This window comes from Mustela erminea, chromosome 1 (genome assembly GCF_009829155.1).
Source record: "Mustela erminea isolate mMusErm1 chromosome 1, mMusErm1.Pri, whole genome shotgun sequence".
NCBI lineage: Eukaryota > Metazoa > Chordata > Mammalia > Carnivora > Mustelidae > Mustela > Mustela erminea.
In genome coordinates this window covers 216,338,573-216,357,768 of record NC_045614.1, presented here as the reverse complement: position 1 = coordinate 216,357,768, position 19,196 = coordinate 216,338,573, and the positions used below count along the sequence as shown (strand labels likewise).

The 19,196-nt window shown below is 58.3% G+C and overlaps 1 protein-coding gene across 4 annotated transcripts in view; it reads left to right on the top strand.

Moving 5' to 3' along the window:
- Window positions 1-16,903, top strand: part of TMPRSS2 (transmembrane serine protease 2) — a 35,507-nt gene extending 18,604 nt beyond the window's left edge. For 3 of the 4 annotated variants that reach the window (XM_032355539.1, XM_032355550.1, XM_032355529.1), the window contains 10 exons: window positions 3,859-3,985; window positions 5,121-5,231; window positions 7,418-7,461; window positions 8,779-8,950; window positions 10,098-10,273; window positions 11,176-11,271; window positions 12,934-13,076; window positions 13,517-13,669; window positions 14,243-15,788; window positions 16,517-16,903. In XM_032355539.1, the coding sequence (XP_032211430.1) occupies window positions 3,859-3,985; window positions 5,121-5,231; window positions 7,418-7,461; window positions 8,779-8,950; window positions 10,098-10,273; window positions 11,176-11,271; window positions 12,934-13,076; window positions 13,517-13,669; window positions 14,243-14,254 (1,034 nt within the window). In that variant the 3' untranslated portion in view covers window positions 14,255-15,788; window positions 16,517-16,903. Of the gene's footprint in view, window positions 1-3,858; window positions 3,986-5,120; window positions 5,232-7,417; window positions 7,462-8,778; window positions 8,951-10,097; window positions 10,274-11,175; window positions 11,272-12,933; window positions 13,077-13,172; window positions 13,270-13,516; window positions 13,670-14,242; window positions 15,789-16,516 lie in introns of those variants that run through there. The other variant, XM_032355519.1, reaches the window with a different exon arrangement.
- Window positions 16,904-19,196: the final 2,293 nt, after the last annotated feature.

Genomic DNA, 19,196 nt, shown 5'->3' with positions numbered 1-19,196 from the left:
CCCCCCTGTGCTCACACACGCGCACACGTACACACATGTGCACACGCATACGCGCGTGCCCGTTCACCAGCCAATCACGCTTCTTTCTCAGGCAGCAATATGTGTTTCTTGCTTCTCCTTCCGGAGAGTTTTTAAGTGAAAAAGCACATAAGTGTGTGTCTGTTTCCTACTGCCCTCTTTTCTCAGTGCCCAGTGCCCAGCTGACGGGCAGGTCTTGATGGCACAGATGACACATCCTGGGGACCATTTCTGTGCTCTGGTGTGTGGCTTCAGGGCCCTGGGAGTCCCCTCGTCTCCATGGACATGACACGCGTGTTCCAACCGTAGGAGCACGTTGGGGAGAAACACCCCCAGAAACAAGACCGCTGGGTCAGAGCGTTGGCATGTGTGTAATTTGATCGACCCAGCTGAATTCGGGATTGCACGACTCCACATCGATTACTGATAGAAAACAAGATTGGTGCACACGGCATTGCGTGTGTCCTCTGTATCAGATCAGAACACATCTTTGCGGTGCGTTTAATTCGTACCCCCAGAGCGGAAATTACTGTCATCGAAACGCGCGTCTTCTGATGCACCCATCCTGAGAGAGCGAGCGTTCCAGTACACGCGCGGAGCGTTCGTTCTTTGCTCAGAGCATACCTGCGCTCCAATATGCGTATGTGTATTGAATTACACGTACTGTGTCCGTGGCCATGGTTTCCGGGACCGTTTGGTGTCACGGGAGATACTGAAGCACAGCTCGGGGTGGCCCGGGGAGCAGGCTGTTCCGCACACTTGAGACTGGCTGGGAGGGAGGACCTCAGGCGTTCTCCCCGCGGAGGACGGTGACCACTGCGTGAGGAGGTGGGCACGTCCGCCTGCTTCACAGGGTGTGTGTGCTGCCTCCAAACGCCGGGTCGTACCCCTCCAGCGTAGGCAGTTGTCCTTGGTCGGTTACACCTCAGCAAAGCCGAAAAATTCCTAAGACTGAGGAAAAGAATTTGAACTTGAGACCATCTCCAGCTCTCTGGTGTATCAACTGTCATGTTTCCCCAGTTAGCGTTTTTTTTAAAGTTTTTTGTGTGTGTGTGTGTGTGTGTGTTTTTAAGTTTATTTTTATTTGAGAGAGAGCATGAGTAGGGGTGGGGCAGAGGGAGAAGCAGGATCCCCGCTGAGCAGGGAGCCCCACGTGGGACTCGATCCCAGGATCCCAGGATCATTACCTGAGCCGAAGGCAGACGCTTCACCGACTGAACCCCCCCGGTGCCCCTTCAGGTTTTTACTCAAATGCCAGCTAGTGAGCGTGCCGGGGAATATTAGTTCCAGGTGTACCAAGTAGCGATGGGACACTTGTGTCCACCCCCCGGTGATCGTCACAGCCGGTGTCCTCCTGACTCCCCGTCACCTCTCCCTGTTAGCGTTTGATCACAGAGACACCGGAGGGGAAAAAAGCCTCTAAAATGACCACAAATCCAGAAGGCAGTGTCTCCTTTGCTTTCTGCTGTGCCGCAGGGTCTGTTTTATTTTTAATTTTGAAATTATGTTTAATTCCAGTGACTTCTTAGAAGACTTAGCGGACCTTACTTTTCAGCAGTGTTGAGTGTGTAGAGGATCGAGCGTCTGGTCCGGACTCCCCCGGTCCCTGCCCCGCACACACCTGCCCCATGTTTAACACTTGTGTTGGTAGGGGGCTTTCATTTTAATTGATGAGTCCATGATTAATACGTTCTTCTTAATGAAGAGTGAGCTGAGTTCTCAGTTCATGCTTGGGTTCTTTCTTGGCATGCGGGCAAATGCATAATGTGTTTGCACTTGGACAGAGGGTTTGAATAATGCATCGTGACCCATAGCCACCGTCATATTGTACCCATATCATACGGAGGATTTTCACTGCTCTGAAAACCGTCCGCGCTCTGCCTCTCCACCCCGTCCTTCTCTGGGCCTCAGCAACCACGAATGGTTTTATTATCTCCATAATTGTGCCCTTTCCAAAGTGCCACCTATTGGAATCCTATGCCTTGTAGCCTTTCCAGATGGGCTTCTGACACTCGCTGTGATAGGCACTTGAGCTTCCTCCCTGGCTTTTCCTTTTAGCACACAGTCCTAGTCCGTTGTCGGGCTGGAGCACAGCGCGTCTGTCCGCCCACGGAGCACGTGGCTGGCTGGCCCGGGGCGTGTGGGGTCACTCACCCTGGAAGCATCAGGAAATGATGAGCCTGGGGCTGCGGGCTTCGCAGGGAATGCGCTGGAAGGTGTCGTTCAGGACATGCAGGGAGCTGTGGCCACAGACGGGTGGCGGGAATGAGGTCTGCAGTGACCGGCCCTCCTTTCACATTCGACATCCCATGGTTCCCGCCCCCAGACCTCAGAGCGCGGTTTCACGGTTTCACACGCTTTTCGACTTTGCATGGCCTGGAACAGAGCGTTTCGCGGCGGGCCCTCTTTCACGGCCCTTTGCAGGGTCGTTTCTGTTAGTTCAGGACCCGGGTCAGGCCTGCGGCCGCACGGGCTCCCGCTCTGTGGCTGTGCCCGTCTCCACGCGGCCGCTCACACAGGGAACATTCTCGGGATCCTGGATCCAGAAGGCACCAGAATAAAGCGAGGCTTAAACTAGGTCTGTAATGTTCTGCTTCTTTAAGCAAAAGAACGGGGGTCATTTGGGTCAGGCACTACTGGATTAGAGGTAGAGCGTGTGTGAGGGCGCCAGGCACAGCTTGGGGCGCCCCGCTGGGACCCAGGGTATAGGGCATGACGGGTCAGCTTGTTGTTCAAAAGGATCGTTTCAAGGTCATTTTTAAGAAACCCTTTACCTTATTCACTTATTTTTTAAAAAATCAGCGTATCAAGGTGTAATTCACATACCATAAAATTCATCCTTTACGATACACAATTTGGGGACGCCTGGGGGGCTCCATCTGTTAAATGTCTGCCTTGGGCTCAGGTCATGATCTCAGGGTCCCGCATCGGGCTGTCTGCTCAGCGAGGAGCCTGCTTCTCCCTCTGCCTGCCTCTCCCCCTTACTTGTGCACTTTCTTTCTCTCTCCTTCTCTCTGACAAATAAATAAAACCTTAAAAAAAAAAAGGGGGGGGGCGCCTGGGTGGCTCAGTGGGTTAAAGCCTCTGCCATTCGGCTCAGGTCATGATCCCAGGGTCCTGGGATCGAGCCCCGCATCGGGCTCTCTGCTCAGCGGGGGCCTGCTTCCCCTCTCTCTGCCTGCCTCTCTGCCTGCTTGTGACCTCTCTCTCTCTCTCTCTGTCAAATAAATAAATAAAATATTTTAAAAAAACAAAACAAAACAGATTATACAGTTTGGTGGTTTTTACACGCCCACGTAAGTGCGGCCATCCCCGCGTCAGTTCTGGAATACTTCGTCACCTGCTAAGGGAAGGCTGAGGGTCCCCCCCACCCCCGCTTGTCCCTCCCCCGCCCTGGGTCCCAAGCAGTGGCTCACCTGCCCCCTGTGGCTGTGGATTTCCTACTCCGCGCAGTTCACAGAAACGGGGGCGAACAGGGGTGCAAGCGTGGCCAGCGCTTGGCTCCTTTCAGGGCTGGGGGGCACCCCGTGGTGGAGATGGACCGCACTTTGTCGGTTCCTCCGCAGCCGGTCCCTTAGGCTTCCCCGCTTCTGGCCGTTGGGATGGACGCTGCTGCTGAACATCCGGGGCGGGTCCCGGCCCGGCGCCTGCGTTCGGTTCTGTGGGGTCAGGAGCACGCGAGAGCTGAGAAGGGACAGACCGGGGACGCCCCCCCGGGGTGGTCCGTGCCTGGGGACCAGGGACCCGGTGCGGCCCCCTCTGAGCCTTTGTGTTGAGGGCTGGGGGCTCGGGGGTGGCGGCCGGCCTCCCGGAGCTCACAGAGCCTCTCCCCTGCCGCAGTTCGCCTCTACGGCCCGAACTTCATCCTCCAGGTGTACTCCGCCCAGAGGGAGTCCTGGCACCCCGTGTGTCAGGACGGCTGGAGCGACAGCTACGGGAGGGCCGCCTGCCAGGACATGGGCTACCGGTGAGTGTGGCCCCAGCTGCGGAAACCCGGGAAGGATCCTCTCCCTCCCTCCCTGAATGTCCCGGCACACCGACGCTGGGACAGTGGTCTCCTGCCCAGGGCTGGCCGGGGAAGCCAGCAGGTGCCCACTGCGTCCCCCCCTCCCCCGCCCCCGTCCTGCCTCTGGTGACCAAGATTCACTGCCGTCCCACTCTGTTACTCGGGGGTCACCAAGGTCCAAGGTGCTAGCTGAGGGTCTTCGGTGGCTCTTTTCTCCAGGAGCCTCTAGGCAGAGTTGAAGCCTTAACCTCCCCCGCGGTCCTCGATGGGACCTCGGTGGAGATGGGCAGGGGCGGGTCCCTGGGGGAGGTCAGAGGGAAGACATCGTCCTTGACCTTCACTGTGCACGCTTGGGGGAGGCACTGAAGCCTTTGAACAGGAGAGAAGGGACATCAGATCTCTATGGAAGAGAATTCAGTCCTGCCCGGGGCCCTGGGGAGGGTGGGAGAGGCAGGAGGGTCCTTCCCAGGGGTTCCCAGCCGGAGGCTCACCAGAGCATCCCCCGGAGGTCATGGCAGCCATCTGGGCCCACGGGGAAAGGCTGGGCCGTGTTACCTTAATGCCACCACCTCTTCCTTGGAGTGTCCCCATATGACCTTTGTGCAGTCCTAAGGGGTTCGCCAGAGGCTGGTTTTCAAAATTAGTTACCACTTGATAAGAAATTTGGCATCTTAGCTAGTGTACTATTTCCAAATGCCGTTCTCAGATTGCAGTCGAATGACCTAGTGAGGCCCCCCTCGCAGTTCAGGACCTGATGGGATTTTATAGCTGGGCGGGTTTCAGCGTCTGTCCGTTTCCTGAAGTTCCTGTGACCTCCTGGTTTCTTTATCCTGACCCTGGAGCTCCCTGATCCTGGGAGCTTAGAGAAAGGCCAGTGGAGAGCTTTTACCTGACATTCCAGGTTGTTGCCGGGTGGTGGACGAGATGGTTCTAACCCAAGGTCACTTGATTTGAACTTGGGGTTTTGTTTTCCAAATGCCTGTCGGTGTTTCTCTTAATTGGAACCCCCTGCAAGAGAAGTCCGATGAGAGGCACAGGACTCGGGGCTGCTTATCGGGAAGCCGTTATTTTAATTAACGTTTTCTGCCTCTTTTAGGAATAGTTTTTATTCTAGCCAAGGGATCGTGGATGACAGCGGAGCCTCCAGCTTTATGAAGCTGAACACAAGTGCCGGCAATATGGACCTGTACAAGAAGCTGTACCACAGGTACTGGGCGGTGCCTTTCACCCTCTAAGAAGATGGGTAACGAGCGACCGGGAGACACCACGGGGAGTCCGTGCCGAGGCTGCTTTCCCTGAGCCGGAATTCCGGGTGTCGCTGAGTTTCTCGTTGGCGGGGGAGGGGACCTGTAAGCGGGGCTGGTTGCTCTGGGTTCATTTTTGGGAAGCAGCTAAGGGTTATTTACTGTTGGTGCCCTTGACGGCATCGGATAACGTCATAAAATGGCAAGTTCTCCCTACCACTTTCTTTTCTTTTTTTAAAAAGATTTTATTTATTTAGCGGAATGAAAGCGAGTGAGCATAAGCAGGAGGGGGAAGTCGGGGGGTGGGCAGGCTCCCCACAGAGCAGGGAGCCCCACAGAGGGCTCGATCCCAGGACCCTGAGATCATGACCTGAGCTGAAGGCAGACGCTGCACCGACAGAGCCCCCCAGGCGCCCCCTTACTGCTTTTCTTTTCTCCCTGGACATTAGAGACGTACATGCTAGGTGTACAGGGTGTGTGTCCAGAGAAAGCCTCAGGGTCGCAGCCCGGGGGACCAACTGATCGCACTTTGCACGGGTGTTTGCCAGTCTCAGCCCAGGAATCCTGCTTCCCGGAGATCGCATCAGTGTCCTGCTGTCTTCCCGGGATCATCATTATTACCTGAATGTTCTCTAACGTAAAAGTCACACAGTGTCCTCTGTGCGTAGGCCTTGGTCCGCTCCCAGGTCCCTATCGCTCACCCCCAGGTGGCCAGCCAAGCCGTCTCCTCCCTGTGGGCCGGCTGCCAGGGGCTGCCCTCGACTTGGAGTAACCATGCCGCCCCTCCTTTCCCTTGAGTGGGAGGCTGGCAGCAGTTTGCATTCCTGGTGGCTGCTGACCGCGGTGCAAGGGGGCTGACTTCCGCCCAAGCTGCCCAGCCTGGCTGTCCCCAGGAATGTGACAGGGTGAGCCCAGGAGGAGGGCTGTGCTCGCCAGGTGCAGGCATCAAAACAGCAGGGCTGTGTTCTGCTAAGCACAGCTGCCGGGGCTCTTCGTAAACGCTGGGTGTCTCCGTTCTGCGGACACTTCCCTGTGGCTTCGGGGCTGAGCAGGGACAGGAGGCTGCCTCCTGGCCACGAGAGCCCCGGGAGTCACGACGTGGCCGCCGGCTTGGCAGGGAAGACGAGGTAGTCTGTGGCTGGGTGGAAGGCTCCTCCCTTTGCGTTGATACCCGGGTCACAGGCTCCCACTGGGGTCGCCCAAGCCGCCGCACGCTTTACCTGCACGGAGAGGACAGTTGGCTTCGTGATTCTCAGAAAACATCTTCTCTTCATGGGAACGTGGCCTCTCTCGGGGTGGTTAAGCCCCGCAGTCCAAGACCAGCAGGACCTGCAGTGTCCAGGGATGCACGGGGCTCTCAGTGTGAGGGTGGCCGAGGGCACTTTGTACAACAGACTTGAGCTTTTGTTGGATCATTTTGGGGAGGTTCCAGGAAGCAGGGCTTGGCTCTGGACCGGGTGCGGTTAGGAAGCGAGGGTGATTCTGTGATTGGAATCTCAGCACTGCTTCTGGAAGGGGGCGGGCGTGAAGCCGGGCTACGGTGAGATTGGCAGATGGGTGCCATCCCTCCTGGTGGCCAGCAGAGGGGGCTGTCGGCGACCGTGCGGCTGGGACGCGGTTCCCGCCAGCGCCATAGGGCTGATTCTCTCCCTCACTATGTATAGTTGGTCATTGATCTTTCAGCTCTAACTTCAAACACTTCCCTCCCAAACGAGTAACTTTTCTCTGGTTCCCGAGTCAGTGATCGGCTGCCCTTGCTTTCCGTGCGGTTGTAAAGCAGGAACCCGGAACTTTCCAGATGGCTTCCAGACAAAACCAGGGGCTGACTTCGAGTCCTGGGGATGAAAATTATAGCCATGTTACAGGGTGCCACTCCGTCGTGGTACCCTTCTCGTCCCACTCTACAGATGGGGAAACTGAGGCACGGGGAGGTGACATAGCCCGCCCAGAGGCCCACAGTGGAGACTTGAAAGCCGGGCTTGGACTCGGTGCCCCCATGTAGATCTGCTCTCCTTATCCGGGTCTTCGGTCGTGGGCCCTTCCACACTGGGGAGGCCGGGCCGCGAGAACACTGGAAGAAAATGTTTATTTCTAAGTATTTTGAGGGTCGAGCATCAGAGTGACCAGAGTGTCCCCTCTTCTTCTGCAGTGACATCTGCGCCTCGAAAACAGTGGTTTCTTTGCGTTGTATAGGTAAGTGATTCTCGATTACCCCCCTAAACAGGGAACACGCAGTAGGCTCAGAAATGCCTCCCTGGTGTCTGGGGAGGTGGGGGCATGGGCTGGGATGTGCCTGGAAGCCTTGCGTCCTGCCCGCACCCTGGCTCCCTGCAAGGAACACCTTTCTGGGAAGACGGTGTGCTAGAGGTGCCTTCAGCCTCGGGTCCAGGACAGCCGTCCCCAGGCAGTCTCGGGAACCTAACGGGCCCCCCTCTCCTGCCCCCTCCAGGTGGGGCTGGAGGCCATGGCTCTTCCCATCCCCAGGCTGAGATTACTTACAGCTTCCTAACCGCTGTCAGTGTGGGAGGCACCGTCCCTGTGCTCCCCTCCCTGAGGTGGCCCGGCCCTGTTACTGGTTCCAAAGCTCAGCTTTTCAGGAGGTGAATCCAGTAGCCACTCCCGGGGGGTCCCGGCCACTGCTTCCCGGCTGGGCTCAGCTCAAGCTGCTTCAGGCCCTAAGAGAGCGTGGTGCCTGCCCCATCCTCCAGCCCTCGCCGTCCGCCTCGTGGGGCACGAGACCCCCACGCTCCAGCAGTTTGCAGGCGCATTGGGGGGCACTGACGGAAGCCAGCTCCTCTACGCTGTCGGGGATGGGGACAGGGCAGGGGACGGGAGGGGCTCGGAGACGGAATCCCCTGGGACTCCGGCACCCCCTTCCAGCCTCCCGTCCTCGTTTGGACTTGGTCCACGGTGAGCTGCTCCCTGTGCTTCCGAGGCCCCCGCTTCACCCTCCCCCTCCCATCTGGAGGCTCTGTCTTGTAAACGAGGCTTTTTCCCCACCGGTGATCCCGGGTTTCCACAAAGGAAGCCTCGTCTCCCTTTCTGGCAAAGAACTTGGCACAAGTGGCACCAGGCCAGGCACTGAGGGTTCGCGCTCCCTGCCCCCCCTTCCTCCCCCTCCCCCCTCCCCCTCCCCCCTCCCCCTCCCTCTCCCCCTCCGTCTCCTCCTCCTCCTCCTCCCCACCCGCCTTTGCTTTGTTCAGGAACCTTGGGGCCTCTGAGCATTCAAGCAGGCCCCGGGCCCCTTGTTATCCAAGATCCCCCACCTGGCTGTGCAGGAGACCCTGACAGGATCAGGGCCAAATGACAGGCGGCATCGAAGGCCGGCAGAAGCTTCCCCAGGGTCTGGGGGGCTCCGGGGAGCGTCTAGGACACACTCTGTCGAATTCAGACCCAAACGAGTGGGACCGAGAGGCAGCCGCAGGGGCCCAGCAGTCTGGCAGGAGACGTGGATGGAGCCGGCGGGGGCGGCCCCGCTGGTGCCCACGGCACGGTGCTTGTCGCTTTCAGAGTGCGGGGTCTCGGGGAAGACGATGCGCCAGAGCCGGATCGTGGGCGGGAGCAGCGCGTCCCCGGGGGACTGGCCCTGGCAGGTCAGCCTGCACGTGCAGGGCACCCACGTCTGCGGGGGCTCCATCATCACCCCCGAGTGGATCGTGACAGCCGCTCACTGTGTGGAGGAGTAAGTCCATGGGGTGAGGGGGTCTCGGGCATGGCTCGGGGCTAGGGGGACCCCTGCAAGCTCTGATTTCTTGGCCCGTACATGGGGCACGGCACCCGCTTCGTGATGCTGCTGGAGGGTCCGGTGGGCTCGTGCGTGGGCAGCAGAGCCGAGCCTATCCCCCACCCCCTAGCGGGTGCTTGCGGGCCCCCCAGCATGCTGGGCTCTGGGCGGGCTGCCGTGTGGGGGATGCTGGGAGCAGGACCCTTTCCAGCCTGCATCCTAGCTGAATCCTCGGGAGGCCTGGTCTTTCCTGGATGCCTGTCCTCAAGACGGCACACCGGAGGACCTCGCGTTGCTCTGCCCGGGGTTCCCTGGGCCCCGCAGTTAGGCAGCCTTGGTGATGGTGGTGCCCGCACAGATGGGTGGGGAGCGGGGAGGGCGGCCAGCATTTACAGTGTTGGCCTTTTCCTTTAAACAGAGTTTTTTTGGTCGCATCCGAATTTGGGAGGAAAGTTCATGTAGCAGATCTGTTCTGAGTCAGAGGGAGCTTGTGCCCGGCTTGGGTCCTGGCCTTGCCATCTCCCCGCTGTGTGGCCTCGGCCGTTCACACAAGGTGTTTGACCACAGTGTCCCCTCTGCACCCCTGCGGGACAGGCGAGCCGCCGCCTCCCAGGGCCGTGGGGAGGGTGGACGGAGCGAGGTCTTCCTCCCGCCTCCTCCCGCTGCCTCCCGACGGCTGCCGGGATCCGGGATTCTCTAAAAGGGAAACCCCTCGATAAGGCTAATGCCCAGATGGCTGTTAGACCTAGAGTCTAGACATTGGTGCACATTTATTAAGCACCTACTGTATGCCAGAAGATGGCCTACCACATAAAGGTAGGTGAGACTCTGTCCCGCCAGAAAGGAGGTGTGAAACCTCATTTTGGAGGCATCCGGCCCAAGAGAAAGTGTCTCAGCACCTGGAGGGTTTGCAGGCTGGTGTGGAGCACAGGAGGGAGGGGCCGGGGATTGGGAGAGCCGGGACCACCTCGCCGGCCTCGGAGCTTCTGGCGGGTCGTGCCCCTCTGGGACGCCTGGCTCCGGCGTGTGACTTCTGCAGTCACCACATGAGTGTTTCATGTTCGCGCTGCCGAGACACTGAGTGGCGTTGGGCTCTGTCCTCCAGACCCCTGAACAACCCCCGGTACTGGACAGTCTTCGCGGGCGTCCTGAGACAGTCTTTCATGTTCTACGGACACGGATACCGAGTGGGGAAAGTGATTTCCCATCCCAGTTACGACTCCAAGACCAAGAACAATGACATCGCTCTAATGAAGTTGCAGACGCCTCTGACGTTCAGCGGTACGCCCCGGTGTCCCTGAGGCGCGCGCCACTTACGCTGCATCTTAAGGACAGAGGTGGATAGGAACGAACCCTGGGCCGTGCTGACCAACCGGAGGGAGGGGTGCGGAGGGCTGGCTCGCGGGGCGTCCTGCCCCTTACAGAGCGATGATTTCATCAGCACGCGGAAGTCTGGAAGGGGCTCCAGCCACAGCCCCGTGGACATTCGGGGTTGGCCGCTTTCAGTTGCGGCGCCCTCCTGCGCGGGCTGGGACACGGAGCGGGAGCCCTGGCGTCCACCCCCAGAGGCCAGCGGCACCTTTCCGCTGTGACAGCAGTGTGTCCTGTCGCTGGAAACATCCTCAGGGCGACATCGCCTGTAGTTGAGAACTGCTGGTCTAACGTTTGTCAGTACTTTTCCGTTTTCACGTGACCCCCCGCAAAATAAGACACTTCACAGGTTACAACAGTAAAAAACACGCAGGGTTCCCCTTGGGTTCGTGTTTGGGCATTGTAGTCCGTGCAAGGGTCCCTGCGGAATGTTCCAGCCCGCTTGGGTACAGACGAGGCAGAGCCTTGTCCCTCCCCTCGAGGTGTTTGGATTCAAGTTGGGATACTGTTTGGACCCAGAAGGAGCTGGTCGGTGGGGGTGGTGTCCAGCAGGGGCCTCCGAGGTGCAGCGGGGAGCTCCCCGAATGTGAATGTTGAGAGGCAGTAATCCCATTTGCAAGTAACTCCAGAGAAGGGAGCACCCCGCCTGTGAAGGAGGGGTGTGGGGGCGGGAAGCGGGAGTGCCAGAACACGTCGGGATCTGGAATTTCCCACGAGCGGCCGCACACAGGTGGGGAAGGGCCAGGGAAGACCATCGCAGGAAGCGTTCGGTTAGACCAGACTCGCTCACTGTGTGTTCTCTTCTGGAGCAGACAAAGTGAAACCGGTGTGTCTGCCCAACCCCGGCATGATGCTGGAGCCGAACCAGTCCTGCTGGATTTCCGGGTGGGGGGCCACCCACGAGAAAGGTGAGGTTCCCCGGGACACAGCATGCGGTTTGGAAGGGGGAGGTCCCGGGTTTAATCCTGGTTCTGCTCCCTCCTGTTGCAAGCGCTTAGTGATGCAAGGAGGCATCTTACGTGTGGTTCGCGGCCGTGTGAGAAGTGTGTGCGGCGCACGTGCCCCTCCTCTAAAGCAAGCTGAAAAGTCAGGCGGGGCAGCGTGGGGGTGCGTGTTGGGGAGGGGCAGGCCAGCCAGGCACCCAGGCGTCCGGTGTGAACACAGATACCGCGGGTGAGCCTACGGTTGTGTGCCCGGCTTCGCAGCGGCCAAGACAGATGAGAAAATCAGCACGGATTTGCGGGGCGCCTCCCATGGGCTGGGAGCACAGCCCGGAACAAAACAGGACGGATAATGTCCGCATTTTCTCGCGGGTGTCTGGGGGCAGAATGTGGCCAGCCAGGAAGCAGGTAACAGAATTAGGGCTTTCATACGGCAGGAAGTTGTGACAGCGAGGGCCTGGCTGCTTTGAAGAGGTGGTCAGGGAAGGCTTCTTGGAAGAGGCAACATTGGAGCTGAGATCCGAATGACCAGGCTGTTTAAGAGACGAGGGTCGGTGTGGCTGGGGCGCGGTGAGCCGGGGTGAAGGTGTGGGCCGTGCGGGGCCTCACGGGCTCTGGGGAGGACGCTGGCTTTTATTCTGCGTGAGATGGGAAGCCATCGGCAGGTTTTAAGGGGAAGAACAGGGGCATGGGAGTGACTCATTTGGTTCAGCATCTGACTTGTGATTTCTGCCCGGGTCATGATCTCAGGGTTTCAGGCTCCGTGCTCAGAGAGGAGTCTAACCGAGGGTTCTCTCTCCTCCTGCTCGCACACATGCTCCTTCTCTCCAATAAATCCTATTTTGGAAAAAGAACGACGTAATCTGGTGGCTCTCCGGGGAGTGCAAAGAATGCGGGCAGGAGGGGGCTGAACCCGAGTGTGGGGGAGCCTGGCGTGGTCCTGCCTGACCAGTTGGCAGCTCAGCCGTGGGTGGTGGGCTGGAGCGGGGGACACCAGGGCACGTTTGGGACGGAGCCACCACCTTGCTGATGGAGTGGATGTCCGCAGAGGCGGGAGAGGGACCCAGGGACCCAGGGAAGGGAGGGCAGCTTTGTGCTTTGTGATCTGAGCCCTGGGGGGCGGCGGCGGTGGTGGTGGTAGTGCCATGGCCTGAGCGGGGAGCACTGGGTGGTGAGCATTGGGGGTTGAGGAGAGCAGAAAGAGGCTCTGTTTTGGTTCCTGGAGCCCGTGGTGCCTGGAGGACAGCCATGTGGAGGCGTCAAGGCAGGAGGGAAGCTGTAGGGCTCATGACAAGGGCTCACGCTGGACGTGCAGGGGAGCCGAGGGGTGGGGCAGTGTGTGGAAGCTCCGGGGCCGCCCAGGAAGGGTCTGGTGAGGAGGGAGCCCCAAACCGCGTGGCTGGGTGGAGAGAGGAGAGTCTAGAACGCGGACGGCCTTCCGGAGCCGGCAGCACCGAGCGCACAGCACCCGCAGCCGGCAGCACCGAGCGCACAGCACCCGCCTCGAGGCTGACCCGGTCCCGGGACAGGACTCGGGAGGAGCAGGGCGGGCGGGGAGGGGCCGGGCCCGTCGGTGTCCTGTCGCGGGGGAGGGAGGCCCGCGGCAGCTCGTGTGGTCCTTCCCCTCAGGGAAGACCTCGGACGAGCTGAACGCGGTCATGGTGCCGCTCATCGAGCCCTGGCGATGCAACAGCAAGTACGTCTACAACAGCCTGGTCACGCCGGCCATGATCTGCGCGGGCTACCTGCGGGGAGGCACCGACTCCTGCCAGGTGAGCGCGGATGCCGAGAGGGGTGTGTGGGGAGGGGCGTGCGTGGGGTGTGGGAGGAGGGGCGTCCGCGCTCCCGCACCTGAGCCCGCTCCACAGGCCGTGGCCATGCGCGGTGCTGACGCCGGGGACGCACCTGCTGCCCCCCGCTAGCGCCCCCGGGGGTTTATTTCGTCAGCTTGTGGCGGGGGCAGAAGTAAGTTTCTGAACTATTTAAAAGTACGGTCAGCAGCTCACTGGGTAACTCCTGCCTGGTGCCCGCAGACTCGTTACCCGCACGTGGTCTCTGCGAATTACAGTGCTGTCCCTTCTCGGGGAGCCCCGAAACCCGCGCCCCCACGCGTGACTCCCACGGGGCGCCCACCTCGACCCCCGCCCTGGGCGCGTGGTCGCTTGTGTGCACGGGTTGTGCTCTGAATCTCTGCCCTTGCTGCGTCCACCAGGGTGACAGCGGAGGGCCCCTGGTCACTTTAAAGAGCCACATCTGGTGGCTGATCGGGGACACGAGCTGGGGATCGGGCTGCGCCAAAGCTAACAGGCCAGGCGTGTACGGAAACGTGACGGTGTTTACGGACTGGATTTACCGACAAATGAGGGTAACTTTCCTGTCCCCCTCTTCCCTGAGGGCTCCTAGTCTGGTGTCAGAGCCTGGAAGTCTGTGGGGTATGGGTGTGCAGTCCGCATCGCTCGCTGCAAAGATCCGGGAGCCTTTCATAGTCCAGAGCCCGCTGTCCCCGGGCTGTCCTGTGCCCTGCAGACCATGCCTCCTAGGTGGGCTCAGCCCGGTCTGCTCCCCAGCATCCCTAGACTCCTAGTACCCAACTGCGGTGACAGGCAGAGAGCAGAGCGAGCCAGATTTCTGTGCCCTGGGCTGGGGGAGCAGCGGGAGTTCCCGGATATAAGGAAAGGTGGTGATGACCAGAATTGGGGTACAGCTTCCCTGGGAGCCCAGGAGCAGGGCCCACAGATACGCAAAGTTGAAAATTTCCTGAATCAATCCAGAGGGGGCCCGCCCAACTCCTTGACCTTCGTGCAGCAGGAGAAATAAATATCTGTTGGTCCCCCTCACTCGCTCATTTGGTTAGAAGTCAGTCTAGCAGAAAACAACAATTGGCTACCTTTTTTATGGCTGAAGAAATAACATCATTTCTTTCTTCCATTTTAAACAGGCAAACAGCTAATCCATGTGCCCTGCGTCCTTGGCACTCTGTCCGTGAGAAAGTGAAGGGGCCGGTTCTTCATTCTCTGGGCATCGTGTATTTCTAGAAATGATTGGAAGGTCCTTTCATTGTTATTAAATAGTGGCTTTGTCTGTCTTTGGCGCTCTCCACAGTTCTGCGCAGGCCACAGGCCCTTGCTCCCTGACCCCTCGTCTGAAAGGGGTGACAGGGCCCAGCGGGGTGTGGGCACCTAGGGCCAGTGCAGAACAGGGGGTGGGAGCCTGCCGTGTTGGGATCTTCCTCCCGAACCCACTGCGGGGACCACTTCTGGATGCACCTGGGGCTAGTGACTTCTCAGCTGCTGGGTGGCTGGCAATAGACAGGGAGGAAGCTGGGAGGGGACGGTCAGGGCAAGCTTCTGGGGTCACTGCCGGTTAGGGCTACCCCTGGCCAACCCACAGGGGTCTTTGCTGATCATTTTTTAGTGCCTTCTCAGCAGCCCCAGGTGGTGGCTGGAAACCAGGGGACCAGCCCTTCATGGCTGAAGACAAGATTGCTCCTGCTCGCGAGGGCAAGAGCGTGGACAGAGCCCTCGGAACAAGGAAAGCCATTGCAGACACGCCACCTCTGAGCACGGCTGGGCTGGTGGTCACTGCGCATGGGGTGGGGCGCCCCTGAGGGAGACCTAGCCTCGCTCTCCACCCCCCTCTTCCTTGGAGAATGGGGTGCCCTGCGGACCCTCTGGAGCCTGCTAATCACATGCAAATCGAGGTCACCCCAGGGGAAATCAGGGATGCACGATTGAAGATACACTGTTGCATGTCAAGTTTCTACGTGTTACTACCTCAGTGCTCGCGGAGTCTTGGCCCACGCCTCGGAAGTAGTTGCTGCGTTTGGCTCTTTGAAGTGATCGTCCTTGCCAAGCGCAGACAGTGGCCAACTTGAACTGCTCTGCAGAGCGTCCCGCACACAGGTGCTGAGCAGCAGTGCCTGGGCCAGCAACGAAGAGGAAGGGGCCTTCCGGACTCCCCGAGGCCCCTGCCGCCCTTCAGGCTTCCCAGGGAGGGAAGGGCCGTGGTTTGCCGAGTGGGGGCTTCGGGGCTCCGGGGCTCTTGGCTGTGAATACTGCTTTCCAAGGCTCTGCGTTCGCTCAGGCCTGCTGGTTTCCCAGAAAAGAAGGAAGGATTCTACCGCTGGGGCTTCACCTTGAAGCGGAAGGTCGTGGGGCCCCGTTCCCGGGATCTGCGTGCCTCCTGGGCGGCAGCATCTCGGGGGCCTTCCCAACCCTTGGCACTCCGCCTGCTCCCCAAGTCAGATGTTCCAAAAGCACTGTCGTGGTGAGAATGTGTTCCTTCCTTAACCTCTTTTTCTGTGACCACTGTTTGTCTTCTTTGTATCTTCTTTTGTATCTTTTTTAAACTGTAAATTCAGTTGTGAAATACTGTACAAATAAATTATGCATTTTTTTTTTTTTTGCCAAACGTTCATTGAGTCTTTGGAGATCTGAGTGGCGCACAGAACCAGTTTGCCTCTCCTTGGAGGGCAGTGATGCTGGGTAGGTGTTGCACAGCGGAGGCAGGGGCGAGGGGGCTGGTCTGAGGGTGGAGGTGAGGCACGGGGTGTGGGCAGATGTGGTCTAATGGTTAGCTTCATCGGCCCTCAGGGCTGGCCTGTCGGAGGTGACCCGCGGTATCTCCTGCCTGGGCATCACCCATGGCTCCAGCTTCCCTGAGACTCAGGCCTTGAGACCCAGCTCCTTCATCCAGACCTCCCTGCCCATTGTCCTACACAGCCCTCTGCAGGGCCAACCTGTCCAAAAATGCATTCAGCGTCTTGTCCCCTACAGCTGTCTTCCCGAAGTCCCTTTCAGTTCTTGGGGGCAGCGCTACCTCCTTAGCTCTCCTGGACTCCAGCCCCATGGAGTTGGGGACTGAGCCAGAAAGACTGGATGAGTTTTTTCTCTGCCCGAGAACAGAAATGCATTCACATCCTTTGCATGGCGCAGATCCTGTGGGTCCTACATACACGACAGGTGACTGTGTTCATTATATCAAGATGTGCTAAAATTACAGAAAAATATTAAAAAGTAAAATAGGTCTTTTTTGTTAGGCAACACGCTTAAATACAGCTGAGTCTTAGTCATGGTAATCACGTATCAAAACCAGCAGGAACGGTGATTTAGTGAATAGCAAATCATTGCCTCCAGGGGACAAACGGACTGGATAAGGTGCCCAGGAGCCTCCGGTCTTTGTCGGGTGGTCTCTTCATGACCTTGTTTTGCAGGTGTCTGTGTAAAGACACTTCACTGAATACACACTGACGCAGTAGCACGGAGCTCACGGCCAATGGCACCAGGAGTCCTCGAGAAGCTTAGCCACACGCCTGCTTGCCCGGTGAATCACATCACAGCCCAGGGCTCAGGACAGCACCTAAGCGGCTGTTTGAAACCGCGAGAGTCACCAGCGAAAATAAAATGCTGGGAACGTGGCACTAACCAGACCACAAGGAACGCTTGTGGACAGCGAGAGCTGAAGCGAGAGGGCAGGGCTTCGCCTTGCCTGTGCTCGGCTCAGAGTGGGCACGTTGGGCCACTCACGTTTTTGGCCACTTTGCACACATCCACCAAAGCGTGCGAGTGTGGAGTTTGAAGCTGCAAATAAATTTTAGCAAGTAGGTGGATTCACAAATAAAGGATCCACGAATAACGGATCACAAGTCCTCCGGTGTCCACACAGGCTGGCAGCGGATGATCCTTTCAGTTCTAGTTTCCAAGCCGGAGTGTCCTTGTGAGTAGTTTTACTTGTGGATGAGGCTGGTTTCACTTGGAAGATCTAGCCAGAATGCTGAAGCTAGGGAGAGGCTGGTATTTAGTATTAAAATCTTCATGGGGCACCTGGGTGGCTCAGTAGGTTGGGTGCCTGCCTTCTGCTCAGGTCATGATCTCGGGGTTCTGGGATCGAGTCCGGCCTTGAGTTCCCTGCTCAGCATGGAATGGAGTCTGCTTCTCCTCCCTCTGCCCCTCTTCCCTGCTCATGCTGTCGCTCGCGCTCTCGCTCTGTCTCTGTCTCAAATAAATAAAATCCTCAGAATAAAACCTTTATGAATAAAACCTTTATAAATTTACTTAATATAAGTAAACCCCAAATACTAGTCAGAGGAAAGTGAAAACAGCAGTATTGATAAAAGTGAGTGATTTGGGTTGGTCATTGCGTTGCCCCTGGCTGTGCGGGTGAGTTCCCAGCATTGAAACCTGTACCCCCTTGGTGTGCCTCCAGCTGAGTTGTTCATGGGGGACAGTCCTGCCTTGAACCCAGACTCCAGGCTGGTTTTCAGCCTTTTCTCTGTTTTCCTCACCGGATCCCACTCTGCTTTCCCTTCCAACCGAGGCCTCGCCCTGAGCCTGGCGTTGTAAGGCGCTGCACGCGCCCCTGGTTGGAGCCAAACTCCACGGGGCCGGCCCTCCGCCGCCGCCCCAGACTCCAGGAGGGTGATGTTCGGTGCGACACACACCAGAACTCCTCCCCGCAGTAAACCCGGTGTTCTAAGAGAAGTACCAGAATAAAGTGACATTTAAAAAATTCACTGGTGTCCCAGCTTCGTTTTAAGGAACCAACCCCATAAATGGTTATTTGCTAGAAGCTCGCTGTGACGATGGAGACCGAGCTTCTACCCAAGTGAAATCCCACAGAATCGCTCAGGGCTTTCTTCCCTGGGAGGAAAAGACTAGGTCGGACAGGTGAAAGCCAAGGTCCGTGTGCCTTTTGCTGCCCTCCCTGCTGCCTGCTGGGGGATCTGCCGCTTGCATTCATTCCAGAATTTCCTCTGAAACGAAAATTGACGTTTGAGGGGCTTTTCTGGCTGGGGGGTTGCTTTTGTCTTTGCTTTTCCTCAAGGACAGTAATCAAGGGCTCAAGCTTCTCAGAAGACAGTCACAAATCCAGAAAGTCCTCTGAACAAATGCTCAGTGTGTCCCAGGCTCCACTTCTGCTCACAGCGTTTATTAAGCGCCTACGGCATGTCAGACCCGCTGTCCTGGAAAACAAGGCTTCCTGTTTCAGTCCGTTCGACTCCATCCGGCTCCTCTCGTTGCTCTGCTCCAAACTCAGCCCCAGCCCGTGGGGTGCGGAGCCCCGGACCCGACTCACCTGAAGTGAGGGTTCCTGCGTGGGGACCGTAGGTATTCTAGCATGTTCTTTCTTCACAGATAGATGGCCCTTCCTGTTAGTGCTCTAGAGGGGAACAGCAGAATCTGGAGAGAGAGGCTCTGGTCTGGCAGTGTCCCTCATCGGTGGGGGCTAGGGATGGCGGATGGGAGAACAGGGAGGGCACTTTGACGCCCCCGTCTGAGCCTGGCTGTCCTCTGAGTGAAGAAGCCACACCAGGTGACTCTCTCTCTTTGGGAAAGGGGACAGTCGACTTGGGAGTAGGGACAGTCCACTTGTCCCTTGTGGATGGCAGGTCAGGACAAGCCCAGGGGAATCCCTAGACAACTGCTGTTTGGGGCCGAAAGGAAAGTGATTCCAAGCACCTCCTGAGTCCGAGGCAGGTGTGCTCCCCGCCGGAAATTCCATTCTCTGGAGCCCATCCTAGGTTTCTTCCTCCACCTCCTCTTTCAATCTCCAGGAAAATCAGAACCACAGCAAAAGAAGACCCCTGAGCAACACTGACATCTCCAGGCTGCCTCTGGTCCCTGCAGAATCCTCCCGTGGGGGCCAGGGGTGCCTGGTGCAGGAGACGTTACTCAGGCCCCGCAAGAAGCTGGTCTGCATCCCTGTGCTAAAGGGACACAGGCCTCGCACCACCTGCTGGAGGGGACCCCACCCCACCCACCTGCCTTCACTCTTGCAGGAGTCTATTTGCATTGGTAATAATGTTTCCTCTTAGCAGGAGGGAAACCCGTCCCAGCCTGTGGTCAGCCATGAAAGGCATAAGGTGATGCCCCCTGCTGGGAGCTGATTGAAAC